This window comes from Macrobrachium nipponense, chromosome 25 (genome assembly GCF_015104395.2).
Source record: "Macrobrachium nipponense isolate FS-2020 chromosome 25, ASM1510439v2, whole genome shotgun sequence".
NCBI classification, from domain to species: domain Eukaryota; kingdom Metazoa; phylum Arthropoda; class Malacostraca; order Decapoda; family Palaemonidae; genus Macrobrachium; species Macrobrachium nipponense.
Window position 1 is genome coordinate 68,143,357 of NC_087214.1, and position 17,323 is coordinate 68,160,679.

Here is a 17,323-nt window from a genome sequence, read left to right on the forward strand (position 1 = left end):
TCCCAAACGACCTCAAGCCGTTTGGTATCCGGACCTGCTGGCTCTTCTTGCGGAAGCACCGAGAGAGCTACCCAATTGGCACAACCTTCTAGCCCAGCACACGTAACGGTACCACCAAGCAGTCCAGTCCCTTCAACTTCACGGCTGGCTGTTATCCACCATCTCTTGCGAACGAGAGGCTTTTCTCGTAGCGCAGCAACATAGATGGCTGGACACGTCCGACAGTCCTCTGCAGCTGTGTACCAGGGGAAGTGGGCCGTCTTCTGTGGTTGGTGTCGTAGACAGGGTATGTCTCCTCTCAGAGCCACTCTTCAGCAGGTAGCGGATTTCCTCGTGTTTCTTCGCCGAGAGAAGCTCCTCTCAGTACCCACAGTTAAAGGATATAGAGCCGCCCTGGCTCTCGTCCTAAAACTGAGGGGACTGGACATCTCGAACTCGTTCGAGATCTCCTTGCTAATGAGGAGCTTCGAAAGGTCTTGCCCACCCAGGGAACTCAGGCCCCCTGCGTGGATGCGACTCTCGTCCTTAGGAGTTTGACTCGAAGACCCTTCGAGCCACTCCGAGAGTCGTCAGACAGGGATCTGACCCTCAAGACCCTCTTCTTGCTGGCCCTGGCTCGGCGAAGAGAGTAGGGGAACTACATGGTCTTTCTTATGATGTTAAACACACCAGAGGTTGGGGATCTGTGACGCTCGATTTCGTCCCGAACTTCGTAGCCAAGACTCAGAATCCGTCGATCCCTGACGACAGGTTCGAGTCTTTCACGATCCCCTCCCTTCTGGACTTCACCGATAAACGATGCGGATGAGATGCTGCTTTGTCCTGTGAGGGCGCTACGGCGCTATCTGAAGAGAACTCGACACCTCAGGCCTGAGTGTCGACGCCTCTTCGTTAGCAATGGGGTTACCAAGAAAGAAGTTTTCCAAGAACACGCTTTCTTTCTGGCTACGTGAGGTGATCAGGAGAGCATACGAGGCTGATGGTAGCGACGACATCCGTACGCTCCGACCGAGAGCCCACGAAGTCAGAGGTATCGGACCCTCCTTAGCGTTCCGTAAGAACTTCTCCGTGGCGCAGGTCCTGAAGGCAGGTGTCTGGGCCAACCAGACCACCTTCACGTCCTTCTACCTTCGGGATATTGCCCACAAGTCTTTGGATACTTTTTCTTGGGACCTGTGGTGGCTGCTCAACACGTTGTGTAAGCTTACCCAGCACCCGAGCAGGCAGAACAGCATCGATTCCTGGTATGACTGGGAGAATGAATGTGCGAATGAGTGTGTGACTGGCTTCTCTTCACCATCTTTCTCTACCTCTACCTGTGGGCAGAGGGATACGGTCGTCACCAACGCTGGAAGGGAGTCAGATGCAGGTAAGCTACTCGACGAGCTCCATCCTATCCTTTCACTAGGGATGGGAGCGTATATCCACCACTTTCTCCTACAAGGGGGAGGAAGTGGAGCCTACATGAGACAAACCCATGACTTTATATTTGCTCCTGTACAGGAACAAGTTCTTACAATGCTGGTACGAAGAGATACGCTTGCCTCTCTCTTAGTACTCGGCCCAGAGGTCTGACCATTGATCCTGTGGTGCACACCCCGATCAATCGGACAGAGGCTTGGATCCCTCCTCGCTCTTACGACCAGGGAGGCACTCCAACGGATGGACGAACACCAGTCTGTTCATCAAAAGACTCAGATTCCTCCCACCAAGAGTGAGTCTTCCTATTGTAAAGGACCGAGGGTTTGTATTACGTATCGGAACAAATGACAATTTGTCGAAAATTGCATTTTTCCTAACTATACAAACCTGAGGTCCTTTACATATAGTCCCTCCTCATGCCACCCCTCACTCTGCGTATTTTGCATGGGCCAAAAGCAAAAGTGATTTGTTTACCGCGCGCGCAACGATCGGACAAGCAGTTAACTACCGTTTCTCCCCTTGTTCAGAAGCTTACGACCGTTCCAGATGCCGATAGCTACTTCCTATTGTTAAAGGACCTCAGGTTTGTATAGTTAGGAAAAAATGCAATTTTCGACATTGTCCTTTTAAGTTTCTAGCTCCTCGGGCATGAAGCTCCTGGTAACGAGGCTCAATGCGCCTAAAGTGTCTGAAACAAGGCGCAAAGCGCCTGAAGGGCCTGAATATAGGCGCAAAGCGCCTGAAGCACTATGAACCAGGATCTTCATCGGAAATGGAAGTCCTTCTCATTCAGAAGACAGGGAGGGCTATGTCGAAAATGGAAGTATTGTCGAATTCTAAGCAAGAACAAATGTACAAGAGATCGGAACCTTCCGCACAAGCGGAACCTTCCAGAAGGCGGAAGATTCCAGATTCAAATCGCCTTCCAGGCTCTTGGAATTTTCCAAGAAGGAATATTTTCCAAATGTGCAGAACATTTCACATAAGCGGAATTTGACAATCACTTGGAACCTTCCAGACGTACAGAACTTTCCAGGCGAGGATCGCCTTTCAGGCGCTCGGGACTTTCCAAGCGGGAATCTTTTTCCGGATAAGCGGAACATTCCGAACGCGGAACTTTCCAGGCGCGCGGAACCTTCCGCACAAGAAAAACTTTCCAAGCGCGATTCGTCTGCTAGGATCCAGGAGTATTCTGATCACGATACTCCTCCTAGTCGCCAGGAGTATTCGGAACGCGATACTCCTGCCAGGCACCAGGAGTATTCCGAGCACGATACTCCTCCCAGGCGCCAGGAGTATTCGGAACGTGATACTCCTACCAGGCGCCAGGAGTATTCCGATCACGATACTCCTCCTAGGAAAGCGATACTTCTGCCAGGCGCCAGGAGTATTCCGAGCACGATACTCCCCCCAGGCGCCAGGAGTATTCGGAACGTGATACTCCTACCAGGCGCCAGAAGTATTCCGATCACGATACTCCTCCTAGGAAAGCGATACTTCTGCCAGGCGCCAGGAGTATTCCGAGCACGATACTCCTCCCAGGCGCCAGGAGTATTCGGAGCACGATACTCCTGCCAGGTGCCAGGAGTATTCCGAGCATGAGGAGTATTCCGATCGCGATACTCCTCCCAGGCGCCAGGAGTATTCTAGGCAAGATACTCCTGCTTAGCGCCAGGCACTTTCTCCTACAAGAAGAGCCTGACAACCGCCAAGAGTCCTCCAGGCGAAAGGTGGAAGACATTTGAGGCTTCTCCTGATAGGGACGGGAGTTGTCGCACAGGCGGCCGTCGCCCTTGTCAGGATAGTCTTAATGCAATAAAGGCAAGAGCTAGTTCGGCTTTTTCCTGGCAGGGACTCAAGATGTAGCACAGGCTGCCGTAGCCCTTGTCAGGATAGAGTCGGTACTGCTAAAAGCCCTTCACCTTTCAAAAGGAAGCGCTCTCCTCCGGTTGCTCAATCTTCTCCCAACTTGAGGAATGGAAGATAGAGCAGAATTGTGAGAATTAGTTCAGTATTAGTCAGAGGATATTAAAATCATCCTCCTCCTAAAAAATAATGCAACCAACCATTTACAGTAAGAGGGGCAATCGTTTGGAAGTTGAACAACATTCGTACGAGCTCTCATTCATTGATTAGAGGCTCTTCCAGATAAGAAAGGCATAAAATACGGACTTATCTCCAAGATAATAAAAGCTGGAGAGATTCTCTTCGATCCTCGGTTGTCATTTGCGATCTCTTTCGACTAATACTCATTCGGGTTTATTAACGAAAAGAACGAAGAGAGTAAGATTTCCATTCTTTCTCTGCATGTCGGAGAGGAAAGAATGTCGTAGAAGACTTAGTGTATACGACTACTGAATGACAAGTCATTTACGCATACCATAGTTGCCTTTCTGGTTCGCTACGGAATTATCTATATCCTTACAGGATTTTCCTAGTAAGGACTTCACTTAAAAGGTTTGTTACGACAATACCTACTCAGCTTCGGTATTTAACAAAGGTTGTTTGGCTTAAATTTGCATTATTGAGAGCTTTCTTAGGCTCGAGAATAATTTTATTATATCCCTTCATTGAAGGGAGTAACTGGCAACTCAGAATGAATGCAGCCAGGCAGTGAACGAGACGGCTGTAATTGTAAGCCAATTCAGTACCATCCGGTTCTCGGTCGTGAGCGGTTGGTTACATCTCTCTCTCTCCTATGGGATCGAATGGTTAACCGTATCTTCCCCCTACAATCAGGGACTTAACCACGAATTGAGGGGATTTTTAGGCAAACATGAATAACATCGTATTCCTCAGCGAGGAAAGAATGTAGTAGAAAATTCACCTTAAGATAACGGTTACGGTTAAGCCTTATGCACACACCGTGGTTAATTACAGAATTCCTACTATCCTTACAAGAGTTTCCTAGATGAATGCTGTTTACCACAATGTGACGGTATTATAAAGGATTTTAATTCGGCAGAGCACGATTTAACCTATTTGGAAACAGACACGGAACGTAACGATCCTTACCAGGTTCGATGCGGGATTTTGTACGTCCGTGAGAACCTTCTCGATCGACGATAATAACTGTTAACGTATGTTTAACATTTATTGGAAAGAGTTGTGAGAACCTGCGGAAAGTATTCACAGATCTCTTCGCAAGGTAGAAGACGAACGAGCTTCTTATAGATTGCTTCCTTTTCCTGCTTCCTTTTCCTCGAAACAAGAGAGGTAGCAAGATACGCCATCTTTAATTTAAATAGGGGAATAAACTTTAGTCTTTTTTCCCCTAGTTATATATATTCTTAACATATATTAAGATAAATGGGCGTCAAAGGAAGAAGATGAATGCATCATTTTGGCAATAAAAAGGTTGGATTCACAGAGGTCACGTTCTTCTCTCAGCATGTGTCGGAAGGTTTTTCTAAGAGTAGAGATTTTATCGGAATCTATTATAAATATTGGACCTGAAAAACCTATCCACTCTGAGTCTGTCTGCGTGCAGTCTGACCAGAAGTAAATATGAATGAGAGGATTTTTCAAGGGAAGCTTGATAATTCCTTCAAATATGTTAAAGACACAGAGTTGCTGCAGATCGTGCTAGATGGAAAGGGGAAACTGTCCTCTTCCGATACCTCTGTGAACCACATAATGGTTTTCTTCCCTTTCAGGGGGAAGAATCTCCTTGCTATTTTATGCTATCAATGAACACAGTAAAAAGATATACTCTGTCTCGACAAAGAATATTAGAGTTAGTAGAGAATTAAGATCTTAGGGATCTTATACAATACCTCTATACGATAAGAGTAGGAGATCTTATACTTAGAATGGGATCCTAATTTGGGCCTCAGATTCCGTGTTCCGACAAGATGGAACTGCTCCTCATCAAATGTTTCTCTTGGTCCTAAACGATCAAAAGGACAAGTGAAATTTTGGGCTTTAGTATCCGGAATCAAATTCTATGAAGACTCGGCAATGGGTTCTGGCCAGCATAGTATGTTTGGCAAAAGAACTAAAGCCTTTTATTCCTGGATCAACGCTTTCAGATAGAAGTTTCGTTGTCCAGGTAATGTATTGACGTTGTCATCTACGGAAGAAGACAAGGTTTAAACGTTTACTTACAGAGTCTTGGGAACGCGATGAGGGCTCAAACTACTTCCCAAAAGGTTCAGAGAGATACATTAAAGAGCTAGAAATCAGGAGTCCTACCAATTTCAGCTCAGAATCTCTTCAACCTTCCAGGCTCCTTCCCTTCCTTCGGGCAAGGATAGGGAAGCTTCTGCAACAAGAAAACTCATCAACATGTAGGAGGAGAACTCGTTAGCAACGGAAGTATTCAATAAGGATCCTCCTTGGAGGAAGACTTGTCTCTCGGACTTTTAGATTTCCTATTGTCTACTAGATGTAGCTGACTAAAATCACCTCCCCTTGCCGGAAAGGCCAAAAGCTCAAAGTGAAAGAATTTCTTCCACCCTTCTCCAGTCTCCTGATAAACGATGGTGGATCTTCAGGACTTTCGGACAATGTAGCGCCAGTAAGGTGCCAAATGCCAAAACAGGCGTGAAGACGCCAGAGAAAGACAGTCAGTATGAACACTGTCATTGTCTGATGAGGAGAAGGAGCGGGCCTCCAACCTGGCGCAGTGCGCTAGAGGCGAACAAATCGGGAAAAAGTGTCCGATGTGGACATCGCCAGTTTTCCTCGAGACTCTTAACAAGCTCGAAGCTCCAGCAAGTGGGGAGAAGTCAGCCACGCGCCAGGCGCGAGGCTCCAAACAGGCGCAAGGCTCTGGCAAGGTGCGAGGCACCAGCCAGGCGCGAGGCTCCAGGCAAACAGGCCAACCAGACGCAAAGAGCCAGGCAGGCGCAAGGCGCCAGCCAGGGCGAGGCGCCAAGCAGGCGCAAGCCAGGCTCTAGGCTTCATCCAGATGAGATCCAGTTCAAAGAAAGTCCTAGTCTTCTTTGAAACAATGGTGATCTTTAAAGCACTTCATAAGTGACTTGATGATACCTTCAAACAGCTGAGAATTTAAAAGCTCATGAAGTGCGAGCTTTTGCAAATTCTTGTTCTTTTCGTAACAATATGTCAGGAAGACATATTAGCTTTAACATATGAGAGATGCAACGATGTGTTGACTGCTCATTACACGAAGGACGTCAAGTTAACCTACGAGAGATCCTTCTCTCTTGGTTTATACGTGTCAGCGGATACGTTGCTGGGATAAGGAGCCGACACTGATCCTTTAATAATGAGTTGAATTTATTTTAACTTAGTGAATTTTATTGAGGTTTGAAAGGAGTTTGGGGGATAACTCTTTTTCAATTCTAGTGCGACGCCTCATGTTAAGAACAGGTGATTGGGATCGGTGTTGCGCTCCTTAGTTATGTCAATAGGCATAGGCATATTGTCATATAAGCGGATTAGCACCCATTGACAAATGCCAATTAGGCTCGACCGAGTAAGTGGATAAGACCCCATCGGTAGACCCACAAGAACTCTTGGCCACAGATCACTATCTTGCTAAGGCTCTTGAGACGAAGCAGACTCCTATGCAATAGCTAAGAAGTCGACCCTTCGTCTAGAAACACAGAGGAACCAAGGTCTATAAATACCTACAACATATGTTGTTTACCTGTCTAGTCAGTAGTTAGCTGTCTCTTGCCCTCCACCAAAGGGTGTCAATCAGCTATGTATATATCTGACAGGTAAGTTGAATGTATGAAAATGATATTGTTATGATACAATAAAGTTTCATACATACTACCTGGCAGATATATAGGATTGATGGCCCACCCAGCCTCCCCACAGGAGGCAGGTGGAAGAGAGAAAATCTGATAGAAAATGGGAATGGTTCCTAGTCCTGCCACCCAGGGCAGGGTGGTAGATCACCTGACCTACCTGTAGTGAGTGCCGCGAAATTTGAATTTCTGTCGGGGACGACGGAGTCTATAGCTAAGTATATATCTGCCAGGTAAGTATGTATGAAACTTTATTGTATCATAACAATATCATTTTTCATGAGCAAATACAGTTTTGAACAGGATCATGCTCTTTTTTCAGTCTGCAGACATTAAAACTCAACTACTGTAGTTGGGTTTTAATGTGTCTGCATGGAAGAGGGAGCATCATGCTGCAAATTGTAATTACTTTTGTATATATGTGTTTATTCAATTTGTGGTCTTTTTCAAGTTTTAAAGGTCAATACTGATCTGTTATCATCAAGACAAAGGCTCTCTTGAAATTTGTCATGCTTTGAAATGAATGTGATGTCATGTTTTCTCATTATGCATTAGGAAAGGTCAATTTCTACTGTACTGTATTACAGTTTGAAATTTATAATTCCTCATTGCAGTACATTGATCAGTTGCTGTTTAGAAGATTGGTGCCTTACAACCATCCTCTCAGAGGAACACCTGACCACAAACTCCCGTGGCTTATAGTGTCTACTATAACAAAGCTTAGCTTCCACAAATTCTTGAATAAAGCACTGATGATGTGGTCCAAATCTGAGTACAATAGGTCAGTGGTTAATTAAAAGTTTTTTTTATAAACAGTATATTGAAATATGTAAGGAAATTTTAGATATATTTGAATAAATGTAGATAGAGTATTTGAGTATCTCATGGGAAATTGTGCATTCCTTCTTTTTCTTTCAATGCAGACCCCAGGTAGTAAGAGTGGTGCGCTCTTACATGGGTACCGAGTACAATGAAGAGATGTGGACGCTTTTGGCATCTCTTTCCAACTACATTGTCGTAACAGACGCAGGATTTGTGGTGGACTACTTCGAAGAAAAGTGTCAGATTGGATCAAAGGTATTGCGAGTTCGGTTTTTGTTGCATTTTATAATCCTTGATTGATTTTGTTGAAATTTTCCATAACTATCAGATTCTGGGGAAAATTCTTGCCGGATTAAACTATACGTAGATGTCAGAATAAATGTACTTGTGACTGTATGATGCTAAAAAGCACAATTCACTGGTATGAACAGGTAGACAACATCTTGGATCCCAGATACTTGTTTGTTAGTAGATGTTATGTTGCTAAGTGATATGCTTTCTGTCAGACTACATTGTAATGTATAGACTCTCGCTTGGTAGTGGATCTTTTCCACTTTTCATTGGTAAACCATTTGTGTCTTTTATCATAGCAAACATTTTTTAATATATTCATGCAGATTACAAACTTGTTGCAGTCAGTAATGACTTATGGTTGTCTTGGTGGAGAGAGACTGTTGAATCACTTGTCATAAAAAGAAAAGTAAATGTTTGGGACTTAACCTTGTAGGGTGACCAATTTCCTTACCCATCAAAGTTCTCAGAACTTTCCTAGGTGTGATTATAGGTGGATGTTTGTAGGATAGTTTTCTTATCTTTCATTTGTACCTTTAATTTCATCCTCATCATATCTTTGGAATATCTCATTCAGATGCTTTGTCCAATAAGAAAGAGATTCTTATGTGTAGTATTTGCCCAGTAGGAATTCCAGCTTGCAGGGTCACTCACTATATGAGTGTTCTCTCGCTCCGACTTTCCGTGGATCATCTGATCCACAAATAATTATCTTCATGTAATTTTTCTACATAAAAGATGAATAGAAAGGATAAATATATGTAGTGATTGAGTTTGTTACAACAAGCCTTTGTCTGAGCAGGATGAGTTGTAAGCCTTCGTGAGCTTTCAAGTTGTCATTCATTCTAGCTTACAATTGATAGTACCATAACCTAATCTATTTGTCTTCCCTACAATCACAAAGTTTGCAAGGGTTAAAATGCTTTTAAAGTTGCCTGGTGCTGATGGGAAACTGCAAGTTAAGATATTGCCACACCAAGGTAACCTTGTCTACTTTGATTGGGGAACACAGTCTCTAGGTCTTTGTCTTGTAAGGTAGTATGAAGGCTTAAAACTTTGATTCGTGGCAGGAATGCACTATCAATACTGTCAGTGCTCAGGAGGGCTAAGGATATTCCAAGTCATAAGATAAAATTAATGATAAAAATAATAAATTAATGACAGTCCATTTTCCTTGTATGGGACTTTTGGAGATCACTCATAGATACTTTGGTACCTTGGTAGTGATTCATCATCTACATAAATAAGGCAGTCCCTGGGTTATGACGGGGGGTTCCGTTCTTGAGACGCGTCGTAAGCTGGAACATCGTAAAAAATCCTAAGAAAACCTCACTTTTAATGCTTTTAGGTACATTCTAAACTATGTAAACTAAATTCTTATTGCATTTTTCATCCAAAAAACCTTCAAATATTGATTATTTTCGATTTTTGGTGTCATTTCTTCTGCCAGATGAGTGTTGTAGGTGTCGTAACCCTGGAAATAATTTCTGATGAATATAATTTAAAAGTGCCTTAACCTCGGAACGTCGTAAGCCGAATCCGTCGTAACCTGGGGACTGCCTGTACTTGGCATTGTCAAAATGGTGTTTTAAATTTTTCAGCTTTTTATTCTTGAAACTCTCCAATTGTAAAAGAATGGGTGGCCTTGAAGAGGTTGCTGGATTTACAGTTAAGCCACCACTTGGAAAGTCTTAAAATTTCCCAATACGTATATGGGTGATTAGGAAAGTTGAAAAAGTGTGTTTTCTCCCATTCCAAACTATTGCAAATGAATTTAATTGTAAAATTGTTGTATGAGAACCTTGAAATGTATACACATTGTTTTAGAAATCCATATTCTTAGTACCACTGTTTGTGTATCCTGCAGGTGGGATCATATACCCTTCAGCAGGTGCTTAAAGTTCTGAGCAACAGTATCAAACACATTCCTGGAAACAGAGGGGAGGCTCTTCATGAGCGTCTACTCCATCCCGTTACCGGTTTTAATGTGGAAGCCCAACTGATATCGTCTATGATGGACACTCTAACCTTATTGACTTACAGCATGCATGGGGATGAGGAGAAAGGTAATAATTATGTACAATGCACTTATCTTTTATAGTCGACTGTCATGTATTAATTTTTTCATCAGAACTTTAGTATTTATCATTCAGCCGCCATCAAAACTTTTTTTTTTCTTTCTTTTTTAAGTTGCACTGCTCTTTGCATTTCATTCTTCATCTGTTCACTTTGATCTTTGTCTGCTTATCTATCGAACTTGAGGTTGGTCCAGTTTTCACCTCATTTTAGGAAAAGTGGGCAAGCTGTACGAGAACAGTTATTTTGAAAAACTAACTTGGAAGATATAATCAGAAAAAGTTCTGATGTACTAGGCGGTCTAGACCATTTTACAAATCGTTTGAGTGTTGTATTATAGAAGCTGATAAATAATGTTAAAGTATCCCACTTTTAGGTCTCAAAGCCTTGGAGAAATGGGTTGCCCCTATCCTGAAGTCCTGTGATGACCATCTGAAGAGTGTGCTCTTTGAAAAATCAGTTCCCACAGATGCTGAAGGAGAGGAGAAACTTTTCAGGTACTACTATGTTCATGTAGCTTCTATAAGAGTTTTATTGTAATATATATTTCACTTATGTTATTTTTGGTGCCGTATTTGTTCTTTTGAAAGAACTTTGGTCCAATAATAGGTTTGTTATATACAGCAAAATATGAAACCATCTGAACATGTTGGTTTTCAAGTACCAGTTCCTATGTTTGTTGTCTTTGAAATGGGATTCTTCCTGTTCACCATGTGAATAGAATATTGTGGTGTCTGCATACATAGATAGCATCATAAGGGATGGCTATTCAGTTAAGTGGATAAAATGGGTGGTCCCAATTCTCAGATGAGGTAATCCTTGTATGTATATATATATATATATATGTTATATATATATATATATACATATATATATATATATATATATATATATATATATATATATATATATAATATATATAGTATTTACCTAATTATTTGTGTGATAAAAATTTTTTTGCTAATGATTAAACATTAATTTTTTTTCATTCCACAGAAATATCTTCACCTTAGGGGAAGCATCATTGCTGTGCCCTCACAAGGTGAACCGCAGAATGTTTTTAATGGTTCAGAGTATAATTTTCCACCAGTCAAAAAGAGAAAAGTTGAGGACTCTCAGAGTCCCATCTTCACAGACACAGAGTTCTCAGCCAACAGCCATCTCTTATAAGCCAACTACAAGAGTTCGGGTAAGAATATTTGTAGCTTTCTTTTCCTCACCCATGACCTCTGTGATTGTGAACTTCTCTAACTGGGTTCCTGGTAACTTAGGTCAAATTTAATACATCTTATGGGATACCACCCTGTGTGCTTTAGATAGTGCTTTGGAGAGAAAAATTAGAATTCATTTTCAGTGGCCCTTTTGGCTCCAATCACCATTGCTTTCTGCTTCCTAATTTTCATCTGTGACCTTTGGTTTCCTTATTACTAAGTTGTCATCTGAGTACAAAATCATTTGTCTTAAAATATGACTTGGTTTTAACAATCAGTAATTTGTCTCATGTATACAGTTTCATAAAGCTCCACTCACTTTTTTTTCAGTTGATTGTTGTCATTTAAAACATTGCCATTTCCAACACCCACACAACAATCTCTTGGGTTGGGATAGACTAATGTGATGGTGTGGGTTGCACCCATTGCCAGATTTCACAGATTCCTTGCTTTACAATTTGATTGTTTAACCGGTTCCAGCTAGGCTCTTGAAAATGATCCTATTGTTAAGACCTCAGGTTTGTTAGGTATGAAAAATACAAATTGTCATTTAAAAATTTGTCATTGTATATAGTTCTCCACATATTGATAAGTCTCCATGGCTGTTGCCAATATTTTTGTGTGTGTGCCATTTAATGACAGTTTCGTCTTTAACATTACAATACTGTTTTTAGGCTGTAGCAGTTGTAACACTGGGCAAGATGTGTTTGCAGCACGAAGACCAAGCTAAACGTATAATTCCAGCTCTTGGGAAAATGCTAGATACGCATATATGCTCAGCACTGAAAATCAACATTGTATTTACCTTGTCTGATATGTGTGTAAGGTAAGTTGTCTGTTTTTATGTATATAACAAACAATAATAGAAGGAAAATTTGTATCCAGATTTTCCATACTTCACATAGGTCACAGATTAACAAACATGACAATTGCTGGGACTCTGCTGGTTGCAGCCAGTTGGAAAAAGGGTATGGTCCCTGTGGTTAAGTTGTTGGTCATTAAGTGATTAATTATGTAAAATTTCTATCTCAGAATTGATAAAAGTAAGAGGGGTGTAATTAACTGCATGAAATATGATAAAATGTGTTAGTATAGGTAATATATTCTGAATACCTACTATAGACCCCATCACTTACTTTGCACAAGCACTTAGCCGAATGCTTCTCTAAGGTTGCAAGGTTTTCATCATTAAGGGATGAACCATAAAAAATTGTATTTGTCATGCAACAATATTGTAGGCGATCTTTTATCAATTCCTATAAGTGTAAAATAATGTTATGTCATTGTATGGGATTGTTCTTTTTGCTGTTTATTATATAATACATATGCATAGTTATTATTTGTGTGAATTACAAGTGCCATAATGTTCAATGAAAGGCAGTACAATGATTTTTGTTGGAATTGCTTTCAAATAAAATACATATATGTATATATATTCCTAGAGTTTTGAATGTCAAGTGCAATTGAGGAATTCAGTTACTTTTGGTAATCTAGAACTGTTTTCTTCTTCTCTATCAAAGGTATGCAACTCTTGTGGATCCCTTAATGCCTCAAGTGACTGCCTGTTTGCGCGACCCAGATTTGGAGGTCAGACGAACAACTCTCACTCTACTTATAAATTTGCTGCAAGAAGATTATCTTAAGCTGAAAGGATCATTCTTTTATCGCATTTTGCAGGCGAGTAGTTTATGATGTAGGCAGCACATTTGAGGTGCCCCTTTAATGTACGGAATTATTAATTGGTAATATTTATTTGTACAATTTCGTTGATGTTTATAGTTACATAATTTAATTTTAGTTATATGACTTCAGTGTTAAAGCATGTATTGATTGATTGACGATGAAATTTTGGTCTTGAGGACCAAACGCCAGAACCCATCAGGATTAATCAGTACCCTAATGAAAAATATAAATTAGCATGTATTGGTATTGTTGAAAAGATTGAAGAAAAATTCATGTTACTTTTTAACAAGTTTGGTTGCATTTTATTATCAAAGTATTGTTGTTTTGAGTTCCCTTATTCAATTCATAAGATAAACAGAAGTCAATTACTGGATGAGAATAGAGTTTACTTTAATATTGTTAAATGTGCCTCACACTTCAGTTACTGAACAGCATTTGGAGTCTGGTAGTGTACACAAGACTTGAAAGTTTCAAGTTGAATGAGGGAGGGAAGCATGATATGTGTAAACTGGTTATTGTGTAATTGTACTTTCAGTGCCTTGCTGATGATCACGAAGAAGTACGCAGTACTGTTCTCTTTTACATAACCGAGCGACTTTTGAAACGTTTTCCAAAGATTTTGTGTCAGCACTTTATAGAATGTATATTTCATTACAACTGCTATGAGGTAAGTTTTATAACGTATAATGCATGCTGGGTTTCAACTCGGGCATATAATGTTAATCATGTGTAAACTTAGCCAATAAGTTAAAAAGGCTACAAAATAGAGTTGCTACTTTAGTGATCCGTGATACATCTATGGATTAGAGCAATTTTGAGAATTGTTAAAGGAGCACATTGTTTAATGTAAGATTTTTTCCTCCCTGCAGGAACATGAGAGTTACAATAGATTTGCACAGAGTTCAATAGAAAAAGAGCTGTTCTCTTTGGCTGGCAAGGAACATACACAAGACAGAATGATGATCTATAAATTCATGTTAGATCACATGCCAGATGATCAACGATTCACAACAACACAACGACTGTGTCAGGACATTTTAGGTTTGTTGAGGTGACTATGTTTCTGTGAAGAGATAGCTGATGTACTGTTTAGAATAGAGACCATTGCTTTGCACTGACATTGCCTTAGCAGGTTTTAAGCTGCTCTAGTCAATAATGCAGCTATTGATTGGAACTGTCTTACCTTGCAGCTCTTTGTCAGTTCTTGACAGAAATAACAGCTGTATAAGGCTGGCATACAAATCAACAAATCCGTGATCATTGGTTGTTGGTGAAGCATTCAGTCATCAGAAGTCTTTGATATTTTTATACTTTGCAGTTGCTTTCAACATTCATAAAACAGTGAAGCCATCTAGTGAATCACTTCATTTCTCAGATAAGATCATATCAAAGGACTTTAAAAGGTCTACCACTTTGTATTTGCCTTTTCTTCATAATCATCTGGACCTTCCTTGTACCTTGGTGGTCCGTTTAATCTATTGTAATAAATATAATAATAACAAGTAAATCATAATAATAATAATTTGGACATTCCCATTGGTTTTCATCTTGCTCCTCTTCCCAAATTATCACATGCCCGAACTGTCTCCTTCCTAAATATTATTTAATGACATTAAGTGGCGTAACCAGACATTTAGGGGTGTTCCTATGGTTTGTTTTAGACTAGGAGACTTTACATTTAGGAATATTGAAAGTATTTTTAAACCTTCAGGTGGGTAGTGGATGGCCGTATACAGCTCACTCCAAGTAGTTTTACCAATGCTTGAAGACACATTGTCGGTACTGAGATGCGACGAGATCAAGTTAGCCTCTCTGAAATCACGGCCAGAGGACGTTGATCAACCACAGATCAGGCTGAACAGGCTGCTATGGCTGGAAGGTCTCCATTAAAAAGACTATCATTTCACAGGTAAGGCTGCTCAAAATCTGATGTTAATTGAAGTTTATACTGTACTACTGCAAATCTTGCCTATCACAAAACACTTGATCTAGGAAGTCAGACATCTTTATTGTATTATTGCACCTCCAGTGCACTTTCCATGCATATTTGGCAGAAAGTTTAGGCAATTCTATTAGGGTATAATGCTTATGTATTTTATCATGAGATGGAAGATTGTTCTTATTACACTGAAGGCATCATACTGTTTATTTATTTTCATTCTAATTATGGAGAATATCAGACTAAAGGAGTGTGTTTAATTTTCTATGTCAGTTCTAAAGAAGCTACTAATGTATTTTCTAAGAAAAACTGCCAAACAATGTTCTTAATATTTTTCAAAGAAGTCTTTTGATTAGTGAATCATTAAAATGCTCTCTTTCCAAAGCCGTTGTGATATAGTATGTAAAATATTAGATTTAGAATAAAAGTCGGTTTACAAAGTGTGACCCAATTTTCCATTTATGCTATCATAGTGATAAGGAAATACAATACGTACATGCTGTTAGATCTTTGGTAACTACTTATTAGTAATTATAGAATACGGAGACAAAATATTTATAAATGTATTTACACCATTGTCAAATGCGCTGACACTATTGATATTCTTTCAGGTGGTGAAGCGCAATGTGATTGAGAATATTGTTCCGATTCTGATTGCTGTTAAGCATAAGTTGGAGGAGCAAAAATCGCCTCTCATGAAGCATCTACTCCTTTACTTGAAGGAACTTATGAAGGACTACAAAAATGAGGTAAGTTTACCCTTAAAATTTTATTGGATAACCCACAGTACAAAAGTTTTTTGTGATTTATCAAAATTTTATCTGATATCCCATTGTGTGCACACATCATTTCTTTTTGATTATTGAATAACTTACTGAACCATTTTCTTTGCGAGTAGGGAGGTGTTATTCTTTTGAATGGTGAACAAAGTTGCTCATGAATTTATTGTCATTTTGTTTTGAAGTAACAGGTGCCATTAAAATTAATCTGAATTTAACAGCTTAGAACTTTGACAATTTCCTTCAAGCATAGTACTTATATTTAGAATAAATATGAGTAACAAATTAACATTTTATGTCAAGCTTCCCCTTTATAAAGGGGTACACATGAAATTAGTTTTTCACTGTCTTGTGTGGTGGGATATTTCAGGTAAGATCCATACAGTAACATTGTTTAAATGCTTAAATGCACTAATAAGTGCATTCATGGGAATAGTGATAATCCCAGCCTAGGACTAGGCTAACTTAAATTTTTACAAGGCTCACCCTAAATAACCTATGTATTTGTAATTGTGTAATTGTATCCAAACTAATAGTAAAAAACAAACCCAAACTGCATTTATGTATATATGACTTGTGTAGAAAACAATAAATGGCAGTGCGTAAGTACTGCATTACACTTGAGTGTTCTGTTATTAACTTACATTTTGTGATGCATATTTATCTACTTAAATTACTATTGTGTTCTGTTATTAACTTCATTTTGTGATTCATATTTATCTACTTAAATTACCATTTACTTCCCTAAGTACAGGACATTCATCTTTAAAGAATAAAATGATTGCATATACTTAGTTCATGCCAGTGAAGCTATGAATGTTCAGTTTCTGAAACTTCTCCACGTTGAGTTACAGTATGTATTTGAATTAAATATAAAGATATAAAATACCTGTTCTTGTATGTTGGTTTGTTAATAAGATAAATATTGCAATACACCACCTGAACACCTGAATTAACTCTGGTCACTGACCAGCCCAAACTATATCCCCACAGAATTACCCGCAATTGGGCAGTTTTTTTTACTGCCAGCGCTACCAACACTTTTTACCACCTCAACCTAGAAGGTTGTGGTTGTAGCCTAGCATGTATAGCCCAAAACTTTCTTGAACGACTTTACCCCAATTTAAGTAATTTAGTTTCTAGATTAAGCTAGTCTATACTAGCCTAGCCTAGTTAAGTGTACATCTCTGATGAACTTAACCTACCCTAAGTGATGGAGGAGTTAGCCTAGCCTAATTGGTGGAAGAGTTAACCTAGCCTAAGGTAACCAAGCCAGGGTCAACCTGGTCTTGCCAACTTAAAATAAGTTAGTCAATTCTTAATTGACTATACCTACTTAGACTAGTCAAGTGGTTGTTGGCTAGATTAACCTAGCAT

At 39.9% G+C, this 17,323-nt stretch overlaps 1 protein-coding gene and 1 long non-coding RNA gene across 2 annotated transcripts in view; both read left to right on the plus strand.

The window, feature by feature from the left end:
• Positions 1-17,323, plus strand: part of LOC135199502 (condensin-2 complex subunit D3-L-like) — a 131,558-nt gene that overhangs the window by 50,210 nt on the left and 64,025 nt on the right. The window contains 9 exon segments of the mRNA XM_064227610.1: positions 7,760-7,926; positions 8,069-8,222; positions 10,126-10,324; positions 10,711-10,831; positions 11,331-11,523; positions 12,220-12,371; positions 13,066-13,222; positions 13,764-13,895; positions 14,098-14,269. Coding sequence (XP_064083680.1) covers positions 7,760-7,926; positions 8,069-8,222; positions 10,126-10,324; positions 10,711-10,831; positions 11,331-11,523; positions 12,220-12,371; positions 13,066-13,222; positions 13,764-13,895; positions 14,098-14,269 — 1,447 coding nt within the window.
• On the plus strand, positions 14,948-15,920 carry LOC135199214 (uncharacterized). Its single transcript, XR_010310979.1, has 2 exons — positions 14,948-15,137; positions 15,779-15,920. It is a non-coding gene; the product is annotated as an uncharacterized LOC135199214 (long non-coding RNA).